A 25,416-nucleotide genomic window follows, 5' to 3' on the forward strand; every position below is an offset into this window, starting at 1 on the left:
CACACTTTTTTTTCTTAAAAAAAAGTATTCTGTGAGCCAGTCCTCATTTAGCATTTTTAAGAAACATTCATATGCAGTATCACATTATGATCAAATATATGCTCTTTAACTGATTATTTTCAGATACTGAAGAGTGGTATAATTATAACTACCTACATGTGCCTCCTGAAGAGCTACTGTATCTGTTTAGACTATTCCTTTCAACTATATTATTTTATATTAAAGTAGGAGAAGGTAATTCAAAACTGGGCAATTCTTCATTTAAAGAGTTGTGAGTGTTGTGGGTGTGTGGATCAACCTACCCAGGAATGTTGCTGAATGTGAAACCTCTGCATGTTTCAAGAAACAACTGAATGACAAACTTAAAGGATCAAATTCAACAATTGGCTACTCAGTACCAAATAGGATTCATGGGCTGAATGTCCTCTTCTCATTTGTAATTATTCCTATGTTCTTGTTATACTTATTAGTTATCCTGTCCTTTACTGTATATTACTCATTATAACATCTGTCCAATGCACAGTATTCCTGTTGTTACCGTTACTGTACATTATTCTTTTAGAGACAATGATTCAATTTAATACATTCTGAACATAATTATTTTAACTACATTCATTGTTTTTACACCAATTACATAATGCATTTTGTACTTTTATACAGTTCACTAGTATGCATTTTTTACATCTGCAAAAATTAATAGTAAACTATATATATTAAGTAGTTCAGGTGAGTATCTGCGTCAGCACGCGTAGTGTGTGTTGACACACCCGAAGAAGGCTCCACAGTCGAAACATTGTGGTTCCTTTCTTTTTTTTTCAGCATAGAATAAACCTATTACTTGTCCCTTATTATTTATTCATACTAACAGCTGTAAAATGACAGATGAAAATTCTAACCTCCCAACAAGAGACAACAAAGACTTGTGCAAGATACAGAATGATCATGTTTTGGCACAGGAATTGTTTGGTTTTATAAATATGACTGCACTTTTTAAGAAGGCATTCAACTACTGTAGTTATATTAGTTAAAATACAGGCCAATGAACCATTTTTTTTTCTTAAGAAACTGAAAATACTTTTTTCACCTTGTTAGTGTGAAATACATACACTAATTATTGTGTAAAAGAGACCAATTGATGCAGAGGTCCAAGTGTAATGATATGGACAACACTGTCTTGTCAGTTATCCTGACATCACAATAATAATAATAACAATAGACTTATATAGCACTTTTCTGGACACTCCACTCAAAGCACTTTACAGGTAATGGAGACTCCCCTCCACCACCACCAGTGTGCAGCCCCACCTGAATGATGTGACGGCAGCCATAGTGCACCAGTACAGTCACCACACATCAGCTATCAGTGGGGAGGAGAGCAGTGTCATGAAGCCAATTCACAGATGAGGATTATTAGAAGGCCATGATTGGTAAAGGCCAACTGGAGTTTTGGCCAGGATGCCGGGGTAACACCCTTACTCTTTTCGAAAAACACCCTGGGATTTTTAATGACCACAGAGAGTCAGGACCTTGGTTTTACAACTCATCCAAGGGACAGCGCCTTTTAGAGTATAGCGTCCCTGTCACTATACTGGAGCATTAGGATCTATACAGACCCCAGGGAAAGAGCTGAAAGTGTAGAATTCAAATCAAGGCACATTATTTTAAAATTATACAATGCATTAGTGATAATTCACTTAGAATACCATATACTGTATACTGTAAATATGAACACCAAGATGCAACAAAGATGGTGCTCCTCTGGATCTTTGAACATGAACTGCAGCAATTGAAAAATACATTTTAAAGCAGTAATCTTTTTGTTCAAACGTGTACTGTATACCTGAATGTTACAGGGACTAATTCGAATGTTAGCTTTCTCATCAGTTTAAATGTTAAATTTGAATATAGCTAGCTTCCTTTCACAGGGCACTTTATTCTCAAGATTTATATGTGTTATTATTTATCTTTTTGCTGGTGGAATCTCAAGGTTCCCATTTATTTGGCTGGATAGAGTTCTGAACAAAAAGAACCTCTCAAAATGATAAACTGACCATGAACATTAATAAGGCTAGTTTTTCCAAACCAAATTACCAGACTAGGAGACTATCCTTTTACTTTATTCCACACTGACATAAATGTAATCTATAAAGACAAATATGTTTCAGTACTGTCCTTAAAATGTAAAACAGCTCAACAGAGCAAAAGTCCACATTTCATTTTTAATCAGTTGCATATTAAAAGGAAAGCACTACACTAAGACCTTGGAAAATGAAAAGTGTTTACATCCTATCATTATATTTCATTCTTATTACACAGTACATATCAAATACTGCATGTTGACCTTTAGAAAAAAATATTGTAGTCATACAGAAGCCACATCTGCATTCATACTATTTAAAGAAAAGAAAACATGGAAGCCCAGTGCAACAAACCTCAAGAGTCATAGGCTGAAAATGCCTTTTATTTATTTGAAAATAGAGTTTCTCAGAGAAGATAACATCTTATAGATCCTGGTAAGGTACAGTATTTCTGAAATCTCATCAAATCTGTTCGAAATACTAACAACACTCATATTTTTGTTGACAAGCATGATACACCAATGGAAAATAATAAAAAACACTTTAATTGAACTGCAGCCGTTCAGTATTAAATAAGCCTTTAAACGTTTTAAACAATTTTATGTGGTTCAGAGATTTTAGTGTATTGTAATAGGATATCATGTCACTTGTCAATAAATATGACTTAAATACTGTATATTTGTAACTGTACATCAAATCATTTTGGAATAAAGGAGGTACACATATTAACTAACATTTGACACCAAGTGGAAGTTACATTACTATTACTTGTTCAATTAGCTGACTGCTGATAGAGAAAAGGTTAAAAAACATTTGAATTCCTGTCCCTGGGAATGACAGCTATGGCATAATGAGTCTCTTTGAATAGGGGTATAGATGCCATGTGGTTGTAATATACAGGAAGACCACCGAAAAGGCTGAATGATTTTTCAGGACTCTTAGCCAAATGGTTTCAACTGCATTCTCCACAGCAGTGCAATATGGGCAGGTACACCAGCTGCCATCAAAATGACATCATTTTGTCACCAAGAATTTCAATTCTTGCAATTTAGGAGTGTTTAAGATTTTAAGAAGTCTTTGTAAGCTTATGATATCAGTCAATGGAGATGGATCACACAATAGCACACACAACATATCAATTTTTGTATATTTGAAGTATATGTATATTTTACACAATAGAAATATACTATAAAACCGCACTAGTCACTTAAGACTGGCATTCAAATTGACCTGGATGTTTTTTGGGCACGAATGTAAAGGTTTTGTGTATTTATGGTCATAGAGGGTGCGAGGCGCTTCACATTAAACTGGAACGAAGAGAGGAGGTTTTTGTGTAAATAAGGCTATTGCAAGGTTAAAGAGAGCGTCGTTGCTAAGTAGTTTCTGTTTTTTTGAGACAATGCTGTTTCAGAATGAATCACTGGAGTCCACAGTATTTGCCTGAAATCTTGGCAAGCTATGCACATCTTGTTTTCATGCTGGCAAAGATTTATTTTCCTACAGAACGTTCTCAGTGGTAAGTCAGCATGATAGTAAAATTTGACATACTGTAGGTTTGTCAATCAATGTACAATTGCACTTCTGATAATAGCACACACTAATGAATATAGTACTACCTTCTGTAATATTTTTTTTGCAGGGGGTGACTTAATCACTGACAATGCACACTATTGACACTAGGTGATTCACAATGTCTCTCAATATCATGACACTTGATCGTTTTAAATAAAAAAACCTAAACCTAAACCTAAAAAACCACATAATTGTGGCCTTGAGCTCAATATTTTTGGAACACTCCACAGGTCTCCTATGCCTGCAGTACCTACAGTAGTTACTGATTATTATTTTGGGAATCTGAAGAAAATGTAAAAAATATGACATTGTCGTAGTAAGCAGAATAAAGTAAATGATAAAACATGCTTTTAATTAAGCTTCTCCTTAACTTACCGGGCACCAAGGCATTACGGAGAACAATAATACAAATCAGCAAGTATAATAATTATGGTGAAAGTTTCTCCCAGAATTAGGAATTAGAAGTCCTAATGAAATCAACTTAACATCCTTTTGGGTTTGTATGAATGATAACTTATCCTAACTGATCCATTACAAAAAATAACCTAGAGGTCCTAGAACAGAATAATTTAACTACTATGCATCATACAGATAGATTTTTCTTGCCAAAAGATTGGATTAGTTTCCTTATTTTAAAAAAATATATATCACAAGATCATAAATCACTAATGGTTTTAATCCATTTTTGAGTATTGTGATCATATAGGTTAACAAAGAAAAAGCATACAGACTCCAGAAGGCATGAGGAGCAAAGTCCACCCATCCATTTTCAAACCACTTATTCCAGTTCAGGATTGTAGGGAACTTGCCTAACCTGGCAAGCAAGGAGTGCAAGATGTGGTTCACCCTAGATGTGATGGCAGTCCAACACAGGGCCACACACAGACACAAATACAGAGTCACACCCAGGGCCAATTTTCCCAGAAGCCACCTAACCTACCAGTACATTTTTTGGAATGTGGAAAGAACCAGAGCGCCTGGAGGAAACCCATGCAAATTTGGGGAGAACATAGAAACTCCAGACAGACAGCACTCCGGGGTCAGAATTGAACCCAAGGCCCCAGAGCTGCAAGGCACCACTGCTAACCACTGTGCAACTATACCCCCATGCCATTGAGGTGCAAAGTAACCAGTCCGGTATTAAAGAGGCTTCTCTGGTGTACAATACATATCGCAAAGAGAAAATGTGTATTATGTAGTATTTAAATACATAAAACAGTTAAAGCATCAATATTTGTGTTTTTATTTAAATCATTACCAGAACATGACATGGACAGCTGAGTATGTTTTACACAGGATAACCAGTTACAGATTTCCTTCACTTTCCAAACTCTAATATATAAACTTTTTACATCGGGCAGCAATTTCACCTTTAAGACTGTACTTGAGGCATTTAAAAATGTACACCAACATATGTAAAGTTGCATTTGTAAACAATTTAAAAATTGAATGTTTCTAAGAAAAAAGCATTCTTTTGTATTTTTGGTATTCTTGTTTTTTGTGAAGTAATTAGGAATGTTGGATACTATTTAAAAAATGTTTCTATAAAAAAAAAATCTGTATATTTACAAGCATGGTGGTTTGGATTGGTTTAATTTCCAAACACATTTCATGTGGTTTGGTAGACTCAGAGCTTTTCAATTACTTATTTCAAGCTTTGCTTTAACTAGAATTTTATCACTTCAAGGCAAAAATCTTCAGATGATTGAAATACATCTATATTACCCATGGAAGAAATAAAATACAAATTCAAAACCATGATGCCATTTTGTTCTTGATTTGAGATGTTTTTGTTGTTAGCGTGTATGATTTCTAGTAATTTTGTTGTCAGGGTCATGTTTAGCGTTATGATAGACTGCTGTCACAAAGTATTAACTCTGTGGTCTGGAAAAATTCAAACTGATTTGAATTGAAATAACTTGTCTAAGCTTTCTTCTTGATGAAGTTAATATTTACCAAATTAAATAAAAAGACTTACAGTATGATATATATGCTGAATTTGTTTTCAGCAAACTTTCTGATTACAGAACACATTAAAAGGTATTTAATTACATTACCAATGTATTTCAAAAGGTTTCAATGATACCCATGCACATTATCTAGTGCGTTTACTGAGCATTAAAAAAAGGCATCTATTATCCACAGGAATCAATCCTATGCATAAAAGACTTTGTGAAATATCAAAACATTTTAGACTGTGTAAAGAAGTAAATTAAAGTTAAATTAAGTGTTGCTGTTTTAATTTTTTGTACATCATATAAGAATTGAAAATAATAAATGTATGTGTACTGTAGTTATAAAATTAAAATTCATATTTGCACAATTTAATTGGGCTCTTTTTGTATTTCAACAAAGATCCACATACTGTACAGTATGTGCCTATGCATCAGTTCAAAAAACTATTTAAAATGCTGCTGAATAAGGACCAAACTATGGCTGTTACTTTTTCACGAACATCTTGATTGTGTTGTCAAGATGCTATTGTGTAAGTGATTGTTTCCTATTACTCCTCCTAATATGTAGAATAAATTATTTTAATTAACTCTTGCTTTCCTAAGCTACAGTATATGAAAAAAGGTGCAATGTTACTACTGTGTAATGGAGATGTTTGTACAGTATATAACTAAAAGCAAAAAATGGAAATGGTCCATAGACATTAAAGTCTATTGCAGTAAGAGAGATACTGTAATGAAAGACACAATAAAACATAACATCTCTCATCCTATATAAGAAGAGTGTTAGTATAGTATTTAGGGAAAGTTATTTTTAATAGTAATTCATTGTAGTTACAATTTACTTCTATATAATTGCCTAAGAATGAATATGAAAACAGAAGGCTCACTGGCCCATCTAGCACCTTTGGTAGTTAGTAGCTAATTAAACAGAAGCCTTCATCCAACCATTAAAAGGAATCAGGATATCTGCTTCACTAGTATGTCCAGTATGGCGTCTTATATTCCAAGAATGCTTTATGTGAAGAAGTGCCTCAGTTTTTCAGCTTTAAATGCACTCCCACTGAGTTTTCACTTCTGCCCTCTGATTTATGTTTCACTGCTTATTTTGAAGACAGTATTTTATAGGGTCAACTTTGTCAATATCTTTGATGCCTTTGATTTTGAATATTTGAATCAAGTACCCTCAATCTTTGTCACTCAAGACTAAAAAAGATATTTTAGCCTGTCAGTGTGTAGGACATTCTATTAAGCCAGGCGATGTATTGAGGAGTTCTTCTATGGAGTCATTCCAAAAAAGCAATATCTTTTTTGTAATGTGAAAACCAAAAGTGTACACACTATTCTAAATGAGATTTTACCTTGTACAATATTTTGTAAGGGATTACCTTTTTAAATTTTTCTTTTTAAAGAATTATTGTTTTTAAGTGACAGAGCATTCATTTGTACTGTAAAGTAACTAAAAGAACTACTTAGGTATTTATAACAGATGGAATTTAAAAAATATCTTCCCTCAACGTTTTGTTAAATTGTAACTGTAAAAGAGTAACTTTCTAACTTGTATTGATATTATAAAATCAAATAATCTAGGAACATCAAATATATCTCATCCTGTCAATCAAGGAATGCTAAGGTAAAAACCCAAATATATTTACAAATATTTCTTCGTTCTTCTTTAAATTGTTGAGTTCAAGGTGCTTTTAGAGTGAAATACTTTATCACATAAACTTCATTATAAACACTAATATACTCTACAGTATATTAAACACTTCTGGCTACTCAATAGCTAAAGTCCTGAAGCTTGCACTTTAAACCTTTACACCAATTTAGCAGTTATTTATTTATTCAGCAGAATAATTTAACTGTGATTGACATGTCACCTACTAAGGTAATCACATTTAACTTCGCTTCAGACAGAAATTCAATTATTTTAATTTTCACATTAGAAAAATATGTTTTATAGATTCCCCAGTCTACAGTACTGTAGTAACACAACAGCCAGAATTCTGGGCAGTAAGTAAAATAAAATCTTCACCTTCTTTCAAAATAAAAATAAAAGATTAACAGGTTATCTTTAAGAGGGTTGTTGCATTTTTTTTTCAGAAGTACAGTATATGCTATGTGAATATGTTCTGAAATTGATTAATGCTGCTTTAATGAAAAAAGGCTAGGAGAAACAATGACTAATCCATTGAAGGTGACACGCATCAATGTGCAAAACTTTTAAAGTCTGTCAAAGTGAAGTCACCTAAAAAAATCAGTAGAAATTCTCTCTGATATCATGCCATCGAGTGCCACAAATGCTCTCAGGTGCTAGAAAACAATATGAACTTTAAATTGTGTTTATTTCTTAGTGGCAAACATAGAGTAATCAATCTTCCATTTTGCCTTCTTCCAGCTTGCACAGTGACAAAACCCATTATTTGGCTGAATCATGGCACATTTCTTCTATTTAATATACTGCATATAAAATATTGCCCTCATTTGTCTTTGAAATGGCTATTATCGAAGTGCAGCGTGTTGGTTTTTCATAATCCAATATCCAGACACAGTTTCAATAAATCACCTAAAAGGCTATATACAGTATGTGCTAGGATTGAACACAATCAATTTAGTTGGTTCAGGCTGGTTATGATGTGTAATGAGGCTTTCACAGAGAAATGTTATAGGCTTCAGGCAGACATGTTTCAGTCATCTTCAAAAGAGTATAAAGAATTCATATTTACAAACTTCTTCATCTCAGGTTATTGGGACTCACAGTACAAAGAGACAGACATCTGTGATCCAGAAAGATGGCATTTCTAGTGTATCTCTAACCAAATTCCTAAATTTACAGTATATATTCAAACATTATCTAATCTTAATTGCGTTCAAACAGTATGTATCTTGACATGTTCTAATTTCATATACAGTAACCACAATGCCTTTTAAAAGTACAGTATGAAGACCCTTTATTAGTTTTCACATTTTGTTGCTTTAAAGCTTGCAGTCGTGACTGATGTACCAATTAATATGTGTTAGAAACTCAACTTACTCCACACGAACAAAGCAAAACACAAAAAAAAGAAAGAAAAGTGTAAAAGTCATACTTGAATAAGTATTCAAAACTAACTGTGGCAACCCTAAATTAATTTACATAAATTTCCTGTAATGGGCTACACAAAAGTGTCCCCTGTCTGCATGCAGTATTATGTTCACATAACTTCAACATACATTCACCAATCTCTGTAAGGTCCCTCAGCCAGGTAGTGGATTTCAAACAAAGATTGAACCGTAAGACAAAGGAGCTTTCAAAACAACTCAGGGATAAGATTGGACAAAGGGATAGATCAGGTGAAGGGTATAACATTTCAAACACTCATGTTAAGTGTGTCGCTGAGAGTGGTGAGGTCAATCATTGAGAAGTGGAAGGCACCAAGACACTACCTAGAACAGGTTTTACATCACAGCTGAGCATCTGGGTAGGAATGGTTAGGGATACCATTGTGAGGCCAGGGGCTGGTTGCAAAAAGTTCCAAAACACGATGGATGAGATGGAAGGACAATTTCGTAGGTCAATAACATCCTGGTCACTTCACAGAGAGAGTTTGTACGGAACTGGAAAAAATAATTGGAAAACTAGAAAAGGGATTCGAACCTTGGTGCTCTAGATAAATTCTAACTTTTAATCAGACCTATGTAAATTTCACCCTATTATTTAACTGTTTAACCCCACAGTTCTACCTGTACATGCAGAATGGATATTAACGGTTTGAGCACTTGTCTCCCTCTGTAGTCCTCCTAAAACACTTGGGATGAAAACTGGTATGATGTAGGGCGATGTCAAAATGAACTTGCCTTGTGAAGGTTGTAGTACTGATTCGCTCCAATGCCTCCCTGCTCTTCCCCAGTCCACATTACCACCCGCAGAGTTCTTTTTGGGCGAAGGCCTGATTGGGATTTAAACAAAAAAAAAACAGCATTAGCTCTAATAAATAAAAAAAGTTCATATTTCAATTAATTTTTCAAATATGTTAATATTTAAATAGTTTTGAATTCAAACAGTATTCACAAAGGAATGCTAAATAAAACCATTTTAATTTTTAATACTAGAGAGGGCTTTAAGGAATTTACTCCACTTCAGATAGTTCAACTCAGTGAAGTGCAGTGTTTCTTTCACAGTTTATTGACACAATAGCATTTTTCAGGTAAATTTATGCTCATGTGTTGCCCTGTCCTTCAGATGTTAGAGGTACTGTATATGTTACGTCCCTAACCTGACCATGAATTTACTTGTGAATTACAGTGGATGTGAATGAAACAGCTGAACTAATGCCATCAGGCAAGACAAAGTGCCATCCACATTTGTCCTCACCCTTGACAAGGTGCTCTACAAGGTGAAGGCAACAGAGGTGGTGAGCCAAACAAATAAATTAGACATCGGTATGTACTAAAATATTTTCATAGAAATATACAGAATTGTTACAAATTTAGCTTGTGGTTCGATCTTCTTTCTGAAAATCAGTTTTCAAGAGTTATGCCTTTACAAAAAAAGTTAACCTCATGCCAAAGGAATGTTTTTATCAAGATGGTAAAATTCAGTTATTAACACTTTACTTTTTTAAGCGCAGATAATAATAAGAAGAAGAATCATAATAACATGCTTTATAAAATACAGTATTACAGGAGGGACAAGTTACTGTACATACACAGCTGGGTATTTTACTATCATAGATATCTAGTGAAGTACTGTATGTAGCTCAAAGGTACCAAAGCAGTGTCTCCTCTGGGATTTGAACCCACATGTTCCAGTCATAAGTGTGGAACCCCAATCACTGTCCCATGCTGTTGCCCAGAGCAGTACTGTGTGACAGAACTATACTGGATATACAGGAGAGGAAATTAAATAAATAGTGAAAGTAAGGCGGTTGTCTGCTTGCTTGTAGCATCTGTTTATTTCACCATTTATTACATTCTATTTAAAAAGTGTGAAATCTATTCACAAATGATTCAGAGGAATTAGCCTATTGGAGTTGGATCCATTAAATGCTGTGAAAGTACTGCAGACACTTAAACCCACACTTACAGTATGTCTTCAGCTATCATAAAATGAATTGACAATGCCTGAGCCTTAAATAATCAAAAATAATTTTAATTTAAAAAGACAAAGACTTTTTTTTTGTATTTCAGCTTCTATATTGTATATCAAGAAATTATATGATTTAGATAACTTACAGTATTAAAAGCTTCTTAAAATGTAAATGTATTTTAAACCAAATTATTTTTATTTTACATTATTATTTTTACTGTTCTAACCTAACAAGGTGATATATACAGACCAATAAAAATACTAATACATATAAAATAAACCAAATAAAAATACATTTCTTGCTTTCATATATGAGCTTATACATTTGAAATATATTTTAAAAATTAACTGATATATTTACAAACACTTGATTAGAGTATTTCAAGTACCTCTTACTAGAAATGTTTGATAAATATAGATGCATCACTGAAAAATTTACCTCAGAGTGCAAACTGACAGTGTGAAGTGCTGTACATAGAAGTACTGAGAAGATGAACAGCATCTTAAGAACTGAGGAACAGCAGCTGAGGAGGTGAAAATTATATGTGATTTGTTGATAAATAATTAAACTAGATTTAATGAGAATAGACAAGATGACATTCTAGAGTAGCACCTCTCGATACAGAAGACATTACTTATGGGGTAGCCTGGTCCTTGCATTGAGGGGGGCCTATAAAAATAAAAACTATGACTTTATTCTAAAATGAGAATGACACAATAGCTCTGGCAGCAGTATGGTAAAACAACAGTAGCAGTAACATTAGGCTCCTGCAGTCACAGAGGAGAAAGAAGGATGATCACCAACAAACCAAATTTGGAAAACAGAGAAAAGTCATAACACAAATTTATCAAAAGGGCAACACTGGGCCCTTTATTCTTGTTTGGAGTAGATTAATTGGGAATAACAGAGGAATAACTACTCTAAACTGCTTTTTCTTTCACATTATTTGACTAACAAGATACAAAACAAAACCCAAAATGATTGTATACCATTGAAGTAATAAAACTTCAATCATGTTTGTTTTTAAAGGAAAAACTAAAACATACTAAAATACTAAAGCATACAGTATATGACCAGTTATATTTTAAAGGAGACATACAGTACAATATAAACTGCATATGTAGAGTGCGTATATTGAATTAAAATTTGTTTTACGAGTTATACTATGCTAGGTTGCACTGACTTTAATATTTTTAGCTCTGAAAAAAGGGTAGTACTTTTACAGACTGGAAGACCTTAGATATGATGAAAATTCATTTCTGGTGAAATTGTAACAGGGTAGGAATTACTGACTAAAATCATTATGTTGCTGTTTTATTTCATGATCTGTTGCTTAAATCTAGCAAACATAGCAACAATACTCTTACATGTATGTAAACAAACTGAAGATAAAAAAACCCAACTGCATATTTTACTCATCAGTTTCAAGAGCAAGGCAACCACAGAATTGCACACAGCCTCCACTCATTCAAGCAGATGGGGAATGAGGTCATTTGTTAAGCTAAAGGAGTAATCAAGCTGAGGTGCCAGAGGATTGGGCCCCTGAATGACCCCAACTATTTGACCTGAACAGTAAAGCTCCTCTAATCTGGAAACACCACAACCGCAAAGGAGATTTTGCAAAAGCTTCTTGAGCTGTAGAAAAAATATTTAACTCTTATTTTTTCCAACACTATAATGGAGAAGTAAGAAAGACTTACTTCTGACCAGTGGCTTGGCAGTGAGGCAGTGAAGTCTCATTCTTCTGATCAGATACCACATTGACAACCAGTGAGCAAGCAGTGAGCAAAGCTCAACACCAATGTGAATATCTGCAGTTTCAGTTTTTAGATATCTAGTGCAGCAGGGAAGAGGGTGTTAGATTTGAGCATGATTCATGTTGGAATATTTTATACAAAATATCCCATCCTTTGTTATACTGTTTTTAGACAATTGACAAGTTGGGAAAGCATACAAAAGAATATGTTTCGAAGGTGTTTTATGACAACCCAAACCAATTATTATCCTTCAGATTACAATGCTCTTACATTGTAGTTTATCACATGTGCTACAGTATATTTTAATCAGCCATATTGCTCCACGATGACATTGTGAAACTGGGGCCATAGGTTCAATTCCAGACCTGGGGTTCATTCTGCATGGAGTTTGTATGTTCTCCCCGTGTTCTTGTGGGTTTACATGTCCTTTATAACATACAGTAAGAAGTAGTCAGTAGTAATTTAAAATTCAACATTCTAATCAGTTGTTGGGAAATAGTAGAAAGATTAGAAATGCAAGTTTTATTGAGACATGGGCAGTTAATACATAAAGTAACTGAAGTGCTGTTAAAATTACATGAATTTAAAATCTAAGTATCAAATATAATATGGCATTTAATTGGATTTTACATTCAGATAACCGAATAAAATGTGAGCAGAATTAAAGGTTTTGGACAATATTTTCATTAAGAAATATCCATAAATATTATCTATGGAAAGCATAATACTTCTCATAATATGAACAAGCCATGGAAAATATCCATCCTTCTATCCATTTTCTAACTGTTTCATCCAGTTCAGGGATGTGCGAGGAGATGGAGCCCATCCCAGTAAGTACTCAGCGCAAGGCAGAATACACACTGGATGGGACACAAGTCCATTGCAGGGCACACACAAACACAAACCAATTTAAAAAAAAATTAACCTACAGTGCGTCTTTGGACGGTGGGAAGAAACTGGAGCATCCTGTGAGAACCCATCTGAACACGGGAAGAACTACAAATTCAACGCAGTTAGCACCCCGGGTCCGGAATTTAACCCAGTGCCCCAGCTAACCACTGCACCATAGTGCTGCCCCTGACGGGCGGGTGGTCATACTGTATGTGCAACACATGTAGAAAAACAGGGAACGATAGTAGTGAAAGGAGGAAGTAAACAGTGTTCAGAATAAGGAAGTAATCAGCCTTTTGGAAAAGTGAGAGGAAGAATATACAGAACAGTGGTGTCCACTGCCAAGGGAGTTCGGATGTACTGTTAGCTAGCTTAGCTAGCCAATGTGAGGACAGTGAGAGGTAGTGTGTTTGACTTTTACCAGAGATTGGTTTCCTCTGGTTTGCACAATAGCAATATGGATTTACATGAATCTTTTGAAAACCCCTTACCATTGGGACACAATGTGAATCTCTTCTCCTCCTCTGTTTATTCATATTGTGTTTTTTGTCTCCTTTCTGTTTTGTATACAGATATATCATTTTCATTAGTGTGACTTTAGTTTTCCCTGTGTGACATTTTATATAATGTGTTTCTCTGAGAAAGTTTTAATTACAGAAACATGTGCTGAAGAGATTTGTCTCTAAAATCTCTAAAGACCCCCACAATTATTGAAACACCACAACATGCTTCAGATTGGGTTAGTGTTTTCTTTCTGCTAAGGGACTCTTAGGTTATAAAGGGGCAGAAGGAGAGACTGTAACAGTCTGCAATTACAGTTTAAAAATAATTGTACTCCTAGGGAAAAACAGTACGCAAGTGAATCCTTTGAACATTTGAACAAAATCAACAGATACAGGTAGTTTTGATTTACACTCTTCAATCTGCATATTTTTCTTTTAATGTGCCTATATAATATAAACTACTACTTAATTTAGGACAAATCTGTTCTCACTTTAGCATGCCTGGTCTAGCCACTAACATGCAACTCAACAGGGTTTTCAAGGCAAAATTATCAAGGAAGAATAGTGTTGCTTGCGTGTCACACAGTCTGCTGTGTGATCTATCTCATTCTACTCCAGCCATCATTCATTTCCCAATAGTCTCACACTTACTACATTATTCTAAAAAAAACAGTATGTTTTAACATTTTTTTAAATATGTTTTTGACACCATTTGTTTATAATTGAATATAATTGAAAATAATATCAAAAAGCTGTAAATGTGTTTAAAACGGTACTGTATGAAAATATCAAAAGCAAACATCAGTGCTAAAAATGTGTAATTAAAAGGTTGTTTAAATAATTTAAAGAAAATGATCAACAAAGTAGTAAACCTTAACATTCACCAAATAAAATGCTTAAACAAAGCAGTCGACAACCAATAATAGTAGAAAATAAGTCTAAAAACTGTAATAATATTTACGAGACTTTAAAACAAATGACATTTAAAGTGCTCACAGAAAGTAAAAGGACCAAAAATAGTTGAGCAATTTACTTGTGGCTTTGGGCACATGACTTGTATTTTCCACACTATTCAGCAACCACCGCCACTATCAACAGTCACTCCTTTACATTTTTACATGAAAATGATAACAACATTTATCTATACAGTGCCTTGCGAAAGTATTCGGCCCCCTTGAACTTTTCAACCTTTTGCCACATTTCAGGCTTCAAACATAAAGATATAAATTTTTTATTTTATGTGAAGAATCACCAACAAGTGGGACACAATTGTGAAGTGGAACGAAATCTATTGGATTTTTGAAACTTTTTTAACTAATAAAAAAAATGAAAAGTGGGGCGTGCAAAATTATTCGGCCCCCTTGCGTTAATACTTTGTAGAGCCACCTTTTGCTGCGATTACAGCTGCAAGTCGCTTGGGGTATGTCTCTATCAGTTTTGCACATCGAGAGACTGAAATTCTTGCCCATTCTTCCTTGCAAAACAGCTCGAGCTCAGTGAGGTTGGATGGAGAGCGTTTGTGAACAGCAGTTTTCAGCTCTTTCCACAGATTCTCGATTGGATTCAGGTCTGGACTTTGACTTGGCCATTCAAACACCTGGATACGTTTATTTGTGAACCATTCCTTTGTAGATTTTGCTGTATGTTTGGGATCATTGTCTTGTTGGAAGATAAATCTCCGTCCCAGTTTCAGGTCTTTTGCAGACTCCAACAGGTTTTCATCCAGAATGGTCCTGTATTTGGCTGCATCCATCTTCCCCTCAATTTTAACCATCTTCCCTGTCCCTGCTGAAGAAAAGCAGGCCCAAACCATGATGCTGCCACCACCATGTTTGACAGTGGGGATGGTGTGTTGAGGGTGATGAGCTGTGTTGCTTTTACACCAAACATATCGTTTTGCATTGTGGCCAAAAAGTTCGATTTTGGTTTCATCTGACCAGAGCACCTTCTTCCACATGTTTGGGGTGTCTCCCAGGTGGCTTGTGGCAAACTTTAGACGAGACTTTTTATGGATATCTTTGAGAAATGGCTTTCTTCTTGCCACTCTTCCATAAAGGCCAGATTTGTGCAGTGTAAGACTGATTGTTGTCCTATGGACAGACTCTCCCACCTCAGCTGTAGTTCTCTGCAGTTCATCCAGAGTGATCATGGGCCTCTTGGCTGCATCTCTGATCAGTCTTCTCCTTGTCTGAGCTGAAAGTTTAGAGGGACGGCCAGGTCTTGGTAGATTTGCAGTGGTCTGATACTCCTTCCATTTCAAGATGATCGCTTGCACAGTGCTCCTTGGGATGTTTGAAGCTTGGGAAATCTTTTTGTATCCAAATCCGGCTTTAAACTTCTCCACAACAGTATTACGGACCTGCCTGGTGTGTTCCTTGGTCTTCATGATGCTCTCTGCGCTTTCAACAGAACCTTGAGACTATCACAGAGCAGGTGCATTTATACAGAGACTTGATTACACACAGGTGGATTCTATTTATCACCATCAGTCATTTAGGACAACATTGGATCATTCAGAGATCCTCGCTGAACTTCTGGAGTGAGTTTGCTGCACTGAAAGTAAAGGGGCCGAATAATTTTGCACGCCCCACTTTTCATTTTTTTATTAGTTAAAAAAGTTTCAAAAATCCAATAGATTTCGTTCCACTTCACAATTGTGTCCCACTTGTTGGTGATTCTTCACATAAAATAAAAAATTTATATCTTTATGTTTGAAGCCTGAAATGTGGCAAAAGGTTGAAAAGTTCAAGGGGGCCGAATACTTTCGCAAGGCACTGTATATACAAGATACATTCATCTATATAAACAAGTTACATCAATAAAAATGTGCATTATTTTTTATTTGGACTTCAACCTCTGGTAGGGAGTGGAGATGTTATGTTCCACCACCATGTACTGCACACGCATTCTTGAGGGACAACAAGTGTAATCCACAAATGTATTCTACTTGTGTATTACTGTATATATAAAATTGTCAGATGAAACCAAAGACTTCATATCAGAAACAAGGACAGCTACTGTATGTTTGGAGACAATAATACTTAATGAACAGTCACTCATCAATAGACTATTACATTACTTTGGTGACAGAATGGCTACAGTAGGTGCATCTATGATTTTCAAGTGCAGAGGAAATAATTCAATCTGATTATTCCCTTCTTCTTTGTCTTGTTTCAGTAAGAATATATGAGCATCAGATTATGTTTTAGATCACTTCAGCTATATTTAAAGTCATTTCACTATTTATGGCCTAAGTCTAAGGCCTACAGTACACTTGGCACTGTAGCAATGATAAAGTAATGCATTCCTCTTCTGGTACTTTTTCATATACCTAACAGAAAAAAAATCAAATGACCTCACCAATATTTCCATTTTTAATTTTCTGAACTGAACATGGCATTGCAGTTTATTTTTTTCTAAAGAAAACCTCTAGCTATAGCACACTTGTCAATTTACTTTAACAAATTCTCCTCGGAGACACCAAAATCTATTAGCCTTAAGGGCCAGATTATCCTGTTAAACTGTTAATTGAATATTTTCATTTTCATGCAAAATCAGCAATTCACTGGATCATTGCTTTTGTGAAATGTCTCACAGGAAATCATCCACAGAACAGTAGATGTCATTCCCAGGTTTTGTTTAAGCAGAAACTGTTTCATTGATTAAAGGTATCACTCATGGGACTAGTCAATATTAATAACAAATCTTAAGATACTCCCTTAGAGTTCATGTGAACAAGACTACATCAGTGTATAATCACAGGGAAAAGAAATTTCACATATTTTCACAATTTCAGCTATTACATTTTTATAATACGTCTATTGTTTATAAACCATCAAAAATCAGAAAACAAAACAACAATTTGTTTTTTATTGAGGTGTTATTTTTCAAGGGTTTTATCATTAGTTATCATAAATATGAATAATATCAATTATATATGAGAAATAGTTGAACTGAAATGATAATATCTTCTATCATTTTTACAGTTTTAGTTCTTCATTCTGAAACTCATCTGAAATTCAATTTCCAATTCCAACACATGCGTTCCTTCCTTTGATTTGAGACTCCACCCAATATACTCATATCATCGGCTTGTTGCCCGTTTCTCTTTTGATGCTCAATTCTCACAACAAATGTTTGTTTATATGCACAATTTATTTTTAATAATTATATACAGTGAAAGAAAATTAATAGTCCAAAAAGGATATGCCTAGCTTATTCAGCCATCAATCTATTTATTTCCTAACTGTTTTATATAATAGAGTCATGGGGGAGCCTGAGCCTATTTCAGCAAAAAATGAGCACAAGTTGAGATACACCCTCACTGACAAAATGTACAGTATGTGTTGGAGTTCAGGATTTCTCCTACCTTGACAAGGGTTCAAATATCTATGTACGTACAGTAAAACACCCCCGAAACGTAATAATAAAACAAAAGTCCCACCTCACAATATACACGTTTCTTTCAATATCTTCATATTTATATGCCAAACAAAATTTTACAGTAGGCCTATTCAAAATGCTAATTTTACCAGAAGAAATAGTTTAAATTGTCATTGAAATGACTTCAGGCAAGTTTGAGTTTCAGGTGACTTTGAATTGTAGTTTTCAACAACTGTTGCCTTTGGATTTTGGATGCCTCACAAACCCCTTGTTTCACAGCCTATGATGTAATTAAATTTCTTAATAATGCATGCTATAGAAGAATGTGTTAGATTTAACAACTTGTGAAGGTTAATAACCATTTGCTTTGCAATTTTCAGGGAGCTCTCAGTCTTTAACCTACTACTAACTTTCCTGTGCATTACCTCCTTTCAACTGCAGGGAATTGGGGGGCTTCCATTGCAATTCAAAATAGCAGAATGTTATTGGCGATTTGCTTTTGTTAAATTTTATTTAAAGAAATAAAACCTCATTCTGTTTCGTGATGTTTTGTTCCTATTTTATCAGGGGTGTGAAAGAATCTGGAGGGAACTGTACATAGAATTCATCCCACACAGAAAGTCCTGAGTGACTCCAATCAGGTGAGCAAAAGAATTGTTGGCTTGAAATATGAAGGGACTGTATTAATGTAACAGAAGGTGGAGCAAAGGTCACAAATTGTTCTCAACAAAAAAAAAACTAATTTAGTGATGGTATCATCAACAGCTACAAGCCAGCTCCTAAGACTGCCATTATGCCACCCAAAACTATAGTATTATCACCACCGAATAAAACACAGCACTGGAATTTATCAAAATCCAAGAGGGTGCTGGGAAAGTTGGCTTCAGACTGCATTTACTGTATACAGAGTGGTGATGTTTAGCCAAGATGGTAGCAATGTAAATGTGCCTGCATTGGATACAAGCAGCTCTGTGTAATCTGATGACTATTTTCCATTACACAAAATAGTATTAGCAGCTGTGAAGTGTTATTGTCAGAAGCCAACTAGGGTGGTCACTTCTGGGTCACTACACATGATTGACAGGTAATGGTGGAGAGACAGGGGCAAAACCCCCTATCAGCTTCAAGTTGTGATGCTCCTACCGGTAACATTTCCGAAGTGCATTCCCTGTCTCATCTTCACTGAGATGTGGCATTGTTTCTGTGTGATTACAACTGGAGAACATGTGTGTCTTTTAATGCTTAAAAGCACTACTTTTTCAAGTGGAAACATCTAAGCAGACAATTTTTTTAACATGTGTCATTTCATTCTCAGGAGGTAATGAGGTGTGCAGAATAAGGGTAGGAACTCTTACAGTTTCAACTTGCCTATCACATTCTCTTATTATTCTCAAGCTAAAAGATTGCTTACATTATATACTGTATTAGTGAGTGAAGTGCTACAGAAGTATTATACATACATTGAATGTACTGTATGAAACCATTTTTGTGGTTCTGTTAATACATAATGTTTATTGATGTACTGTACAAGCCATTTTAGATAATAATAATAACAGTTCAATAATATTCAAGTTCTAGCACATACAGTAGTTGTAGTTCTTCAAATAGATGTATAGTATTTTGTCAGCGAACAGTACAGTATATCACATTACCAACGAAATACACACATATAAGCAGATAAATGAAATGTTACTATGAGGACAGTTTACTCGCCTCATATAATCATTAAAATGCTACAAGGTGCAACTCAGTTTTCAGCGTTAAAGAGCTTCTTGCTGTGCTTTTATTTATTGGATAACAGCTGTCTCATGCAGTGCCAATTAAATTAAATCGCTATAGAGAGAAAAAATAAGTTTCCACTTACTACTAAATTTGACATCATGGTATATTGGATTTTCAAACTTCCTTATACAGTATCTAGAATATAATTGTAATATTTATATATTTTATTATTTTTGTTAAATAAGTATATTAATAATATCTTCAACCTGAAGAATCCTAAATAATTTTACAGGTAGAGAGACCCATTACATTTGTATCATACACACTGGAGTGTTAAACAACAGCCCTTTTGCAACTACAGCTCACTATAATAGATACTTTATTACCCTTATTATACCAAATACTATATTCAGCTAAAGTACAGAATTATTTAAACTTCACAGAGAAATTAAACTGGACCAGACTGTGAAACTGTTATGAAATGAATCTGAATTGTAATGTTCCAGGACATTAAATAGTGTATACTCATTAAATAAGTGTAAAGTCATTTCAATGATGTGGAAATTCATGTTCTTCTTTCCAATATAGTAAAGACTAATATATCAAGAAGCTTTGAATCCCATTTCAAAACTTTACACAAAGGGATTCTTCATATAAAAATTACTCAGTGCCAACCAGAACTAAAGGACTATTCTTTAGAAGCAATAATGCCTCACTATATCATCTGGGAGAATACTGACAGTGTGTATTTTGAACATGATACTAAATAAGCATTTCAAACAATCTAAACTTGAATTTTCTCTGAAATGTTTATGCCGCCTTGGCCTGTTTTCAAAGCCAAGAGGGCCTGGCCTATTTGTATGTAAGACATAAGAGAACTGGCTCTGATTCTGAAGACAAATGGACTGCAACTAAATCTACATGACTACAAGGGTCTTCCCGTAGCACATATGGAAACCATCTATGAAACAAACTGACATGTTTATGTTCTACAAAACAGCAAAGCAAAAATGTTTTAGATGAATCTCTTCACAAGAGGAGTAATGGGGTTCTTTTCTATATTACAAAAATAGATGTTAAGATCTAGTGTGTTTAGTTTAGAATCTTCTAACTTGATCACCATGTTATCTCTCTGTATTGTTGTAAAATAAGTATTGCTGTCGGTAGCAAGTACTCCTTCCATTTTACACATTTCAATGTGAAACCCCATGAACTGCACAATGCAGGAAAAAATGGATTTCAAATATCATGTAAAAGAAGCCATGGTACAGTATATAGCCAAATGTGTCATTTATACCTTTGGTCATATTTCTATACTGTAGCATTTGCTGATGGCACTGCGGTTAAATCATTTACTTTAACCTTTAAGTATTTTTTATTCATTGAGATTAAAATGTTTTAGAAACATATACAAAAATGACATGATATGTATATATAAAATCTAATTTTAATAAACTGAATAAAGTACTGCATTAGAGAGTAAAAGTCTTAGTAAAGATGTTCAACACTTAGATTTTTTGTGAATCTGTGAAATGAAATGGTTTATTTTTAATTAACATTAGTACTGCTTACAGTAAAAGGCAGAAATAAGTGTACATACATGCAAGAATGTTAAGACCTATTAACTTTTTTTTTTTAATATGGACTTATCTAACCAGTTTTGATTAAAGATATGAACTTAAAAGTATGTAATGCATACATCTTTATACTGTAGTTCAGCAAATGTTAAATCATTTGAATGGGGTGAATACTTTTGCAGGGCCCTGATCATGTGTATCTCTGTGCACTGTATGAGTATAAAAATCCAATAATACAATAAAAAGAATATTAAGCTATAGTACAAAACATAAGTAACTTCTGTTGCTCTTTTTATACATGCAATGCCTACAATATAATGCTTTTACATCTGGCATAAATATACTGGAGCTACTGCATTTAAGCAAAATGATTTTGATTTACAGTATGCAGTGCCTCTTGGGTTATTAAAGCCTTTGTTAATCTAAACTTGAATTTTCAGTGGCCCCCTCCCCATGCTCTTCAAGCTCTGTTACCAAATGGGTTACCTGCAAATGTGCAGGGGCAGAAACATTTAGAAATTAATATGAGAAAATCCTAGTCCTGGAGGACCAGTGTGTTTTTCTTTACAACACTAGTATCCAAAGAGCTGGAAGACCTTGAGCTGATTTAGGTTGTTACCAGCTAACATTTCCGAGTTAAAATGAAAACCTGCAGACATGCTAGTCCTCCGGGATCAAGTGTGGTGTACTCACCCAGGTCTTTGATAAGAGAAAGTGCCTCCCAAGAAATTAAAGCTCCTCCCCCATCATCCATGGCTCCTTGCCCAACATCCCAGCTGTCCAGATGTCCACTGATTAGCACCACCTAAAAACAGGAGCAAAGTTGTCTAAAATGAGGGGACTTCAATAATGAACTCTGCTAACTTTGAATTTCCCATACCTCAGACACTGTACAGTAGGTACCCCACCAGCATAGGTAAACAGGGTTACTCCCTTCCAAAACTGAATCTTTTTTTATGGCTGGTATGAACTTGTCCTTCTATGTGGACAATTTATAATATGGTCAACAAAAACAAATACAGTAGATAACCACTTGAGTATGAATTTCTTGTAAAATCAAGGTACCACAAACCTATTACACATACCTTACCTTTACCTTTTAAATAATATCATCAATTTTACTTATAAAATAATAGTGCATAATATCGCACATAACAGACAACAGTGGCAAAAAGAAACACAGCAAATTGGTGGTACCTGGGAGTCTTTTCCAGATTTTTTTTTAATACAGGGGTGATAGCAGCAGACTTTAAGTCTACAGAAGCAAGACCAGATTTCAGTGGCACATTAATGAAGTTAGTAAAAAACTGAAATGACTGACTAAATGAAAAGACCTGACAAGGATTGTAAGAAATGGAGTTCAAGATGCAAGTACAGTAACAGTCCTACTTTAGCTGCCAGCTCAATCATTCAGGCAGCATCAAGCACAGCAAAATAAGTGCTGATAAACACTCCTAAAAACAGACTGACTGCATAATGAGCATAACTCTTTAAATAATCTAGCTTTGCAGTTATCTGCTCATTTCTAGCATTTATATAAAAAGGGAAATAACCTTACAATGAAAAAGGAGAAGGAGAGAATCTGTTATTTAAATTGATTGATTGATGTTTCATATGCTACATTTAATGTAATGATTAGGGCATAACTTTCATTTTTCCTCTTTATTTCAGCATCTTCCATATTGCATTTGCAACCCATATAATATACAGTACATGTAATGTTTCTTTTTTTCCTGCTATCTCTATCTCTATCTCTCAGTAGAATGCCTATAATTAGATAGTATATTTACATATAAATATCACATAATGAAACTCTAATTACACCACATACGCCAAAAGACAAAGTCTGTGTCTGGGAAAAAAAGAAAGGAAAATATCTTGCTGTTCTGATTTTCTACATTAACTGGAATACTGAAATGATTGGGTCATGGGTTAATAATAGGAATAATACCGCAATGGTATGAGTGCTTCTGTATGGAATGTTCCATACAGAATTGTCTGCATTAAGCGGTAAGAATGGAATCTTTTACTTGCTGAAGAAACAAAATCTCACATGAATGTTAAACACATTGATGACTGGGAAAACAAGTCTTGCCTCCTTTATTTGTATTACTATACAAATGGTTAAAATTCAAAGTTGAATTAACTTTCATTTTCCAGTTACAAAAAGAAACATATCTTCCAGCTCTAATGCCAAGTCGTTTAAAGCCACATGTCAATTATATTTCATTAATAATTTGGTACTAGTGCTATAAATGAATACTACCAATTTACATAAATACATAAATACATTTTCTAAATAACATGGGTTACAGTTACAGGAAGGATAATTACCTAATTGATGTAATCAATTACTTAAGTATACATTATCCTTCAGAGTGCAAAGTAAATTGTCATTAAACTATCCAATCATATAACATTCTACAGTATATCCATATATTACTATACTATATATGTTTACTAATTACTATATACTGTATATCTTTAAAGACAGTTTAATTTTTAAGCTTTGAGCAGTTAATGTGCATCAGAAATAGAATTCCTACTGAAACTGTGAAAGTGGTGAAGGTGAGTGGGGGCTCTATTTAACACAAATATCCTGACATATCACTGACAGGGAGCCTGCAGTGGTCAGGAGACAGGAGATTGAATGAAGTGCAGATGCAAGCAAGCACACAGGCGAAAGTGAACTGGTATCACAGATACAGTATACTGTATCTGAGATATATATTTGTAGATGTTTTCCACATATACAGATTCAGAAAAAAACATTTAAATAGACATGAAAATTACAAAACTAGAAAGCAAAAATTCACTATAGGATTTCTGTATGACTTGCTGTGAAAATGAAAACATTACAAGGTAAGTATCAGGTATAACTTCCATGAGAATTAATGCAATCTTGATGTTGCTGTGAGATACAGTATTATAATGCTATTAAAAAGGTCACAAAAGTAGTGTAATGTTCTCGGGATATGTGTAACCAAAGTGGTTTAACATGACTTCAGATTAAATACATCTGTCTCCTTAAGTATAGACAGTAGCTTTATACTTAAGACCTACTGTATAGACAGTAAGTCTCAATACTGTATGTGAACCCTCTCGTGTAACAACTCCACCCTTATACTGTACCATTGCATAATGTATTACAGTAGTATCATTAAAAGGCATAAGTAATCCTCCTTTTAAGATAATTAATTTACTAATGAATTTGCTTTAAGATAATTTAAATAACATTGATCGTCTAAAAGAAACAAAAGTAATTAAAACTTACAATCAGTTAAACAACATGAAAGTCATGCTTCCAGCCTAGTAATGAAAAGGGCAATAGATCTATCAGTAAGCCTGTAAAGTCGTCATTAGCCTTTCATCCCCATGCTGCTGACAGAACCTGGAGTACTCATTGCATACAATACAATACTGTATTGTACTGTACTGCAACCCATACTGTTTGGATAAGTGGCACATACTGTAAGGACCCTTTACAGAAGAAAAGACTTAATTCCTAATGTCTTTAGACTTTAGAACTTAAATCTCTATGAACAACACCGCTGATATGTGGCCATGTGGCACAAAAGTTTGATGATCAGAAAAGACAAAAATTAAATTCACTGGTCTAAAACCCTGATGAAAGTCCAACACAACACATCACCCAGTAAGTACAGCCCCAAATGTCAAGCAAGGATAATGGCAGCATCTTGTTATGGGAATGATTCTCATCAGAAAGGAATGGGCAGGCTGGGACTGACTGAAAAAATGGATAGCACGAAGTACAGGTAAACCTTAGATATAAACATGCATATAGTGTCTGCATAAAGTGGTAAGATTAAAAAGAATAGAGTGATTTCTCTTCAAGTCTTGAATCTATTAAAAATGGTCTGGCTTGATGATGGCAGACTATTAACTATTCTT

At 34.4% G+C, this 25,416-nt stretch overlaps 1 protein-coding gene across 1 annotated transcript in view; it reads right to left on the minus strand.

The window, feature by feature from the left end:
- The window catches only part of LOC148822605 (carboxypeptidase Q-like), a 146,268-nt gene that overhangs the window by 23,850 nt on the left and 97,002 nt on the right, over positions 1–25,416 (minus strand). The window contains exons 5-6 of the mRNA XM_088928639.1: positions 22,198–22,309; positions 9,440–9,531 (exon numbers count right to left, since the gene is read on the minus strand). Of these exons, the coding sequence (XP_088784765.1) occupies positions 9,440–9,531; positions 22,198–22,309 (204 nt within the window). The remainder of the gene's footprint in view (positions 1–9,439; positions 9,532–22,197; positions 22,310–25,416) is intronic.

This window comes from Atractosteus spatula, chromosome 12, assembly GCF_055471065.1.
Source record: "Atractosteus spatula isolate fAtrSpa1 chromosome 12, fAtrSpa1.hap1, whole genome shotgun sequence".
NCBI classification, from domain to species: Eukaryota; Metazoa; Chordata; class Actinopteri; order Semionotiformes; family Lepisosteidae; genus Atractosteus; species Atractosteus spatula.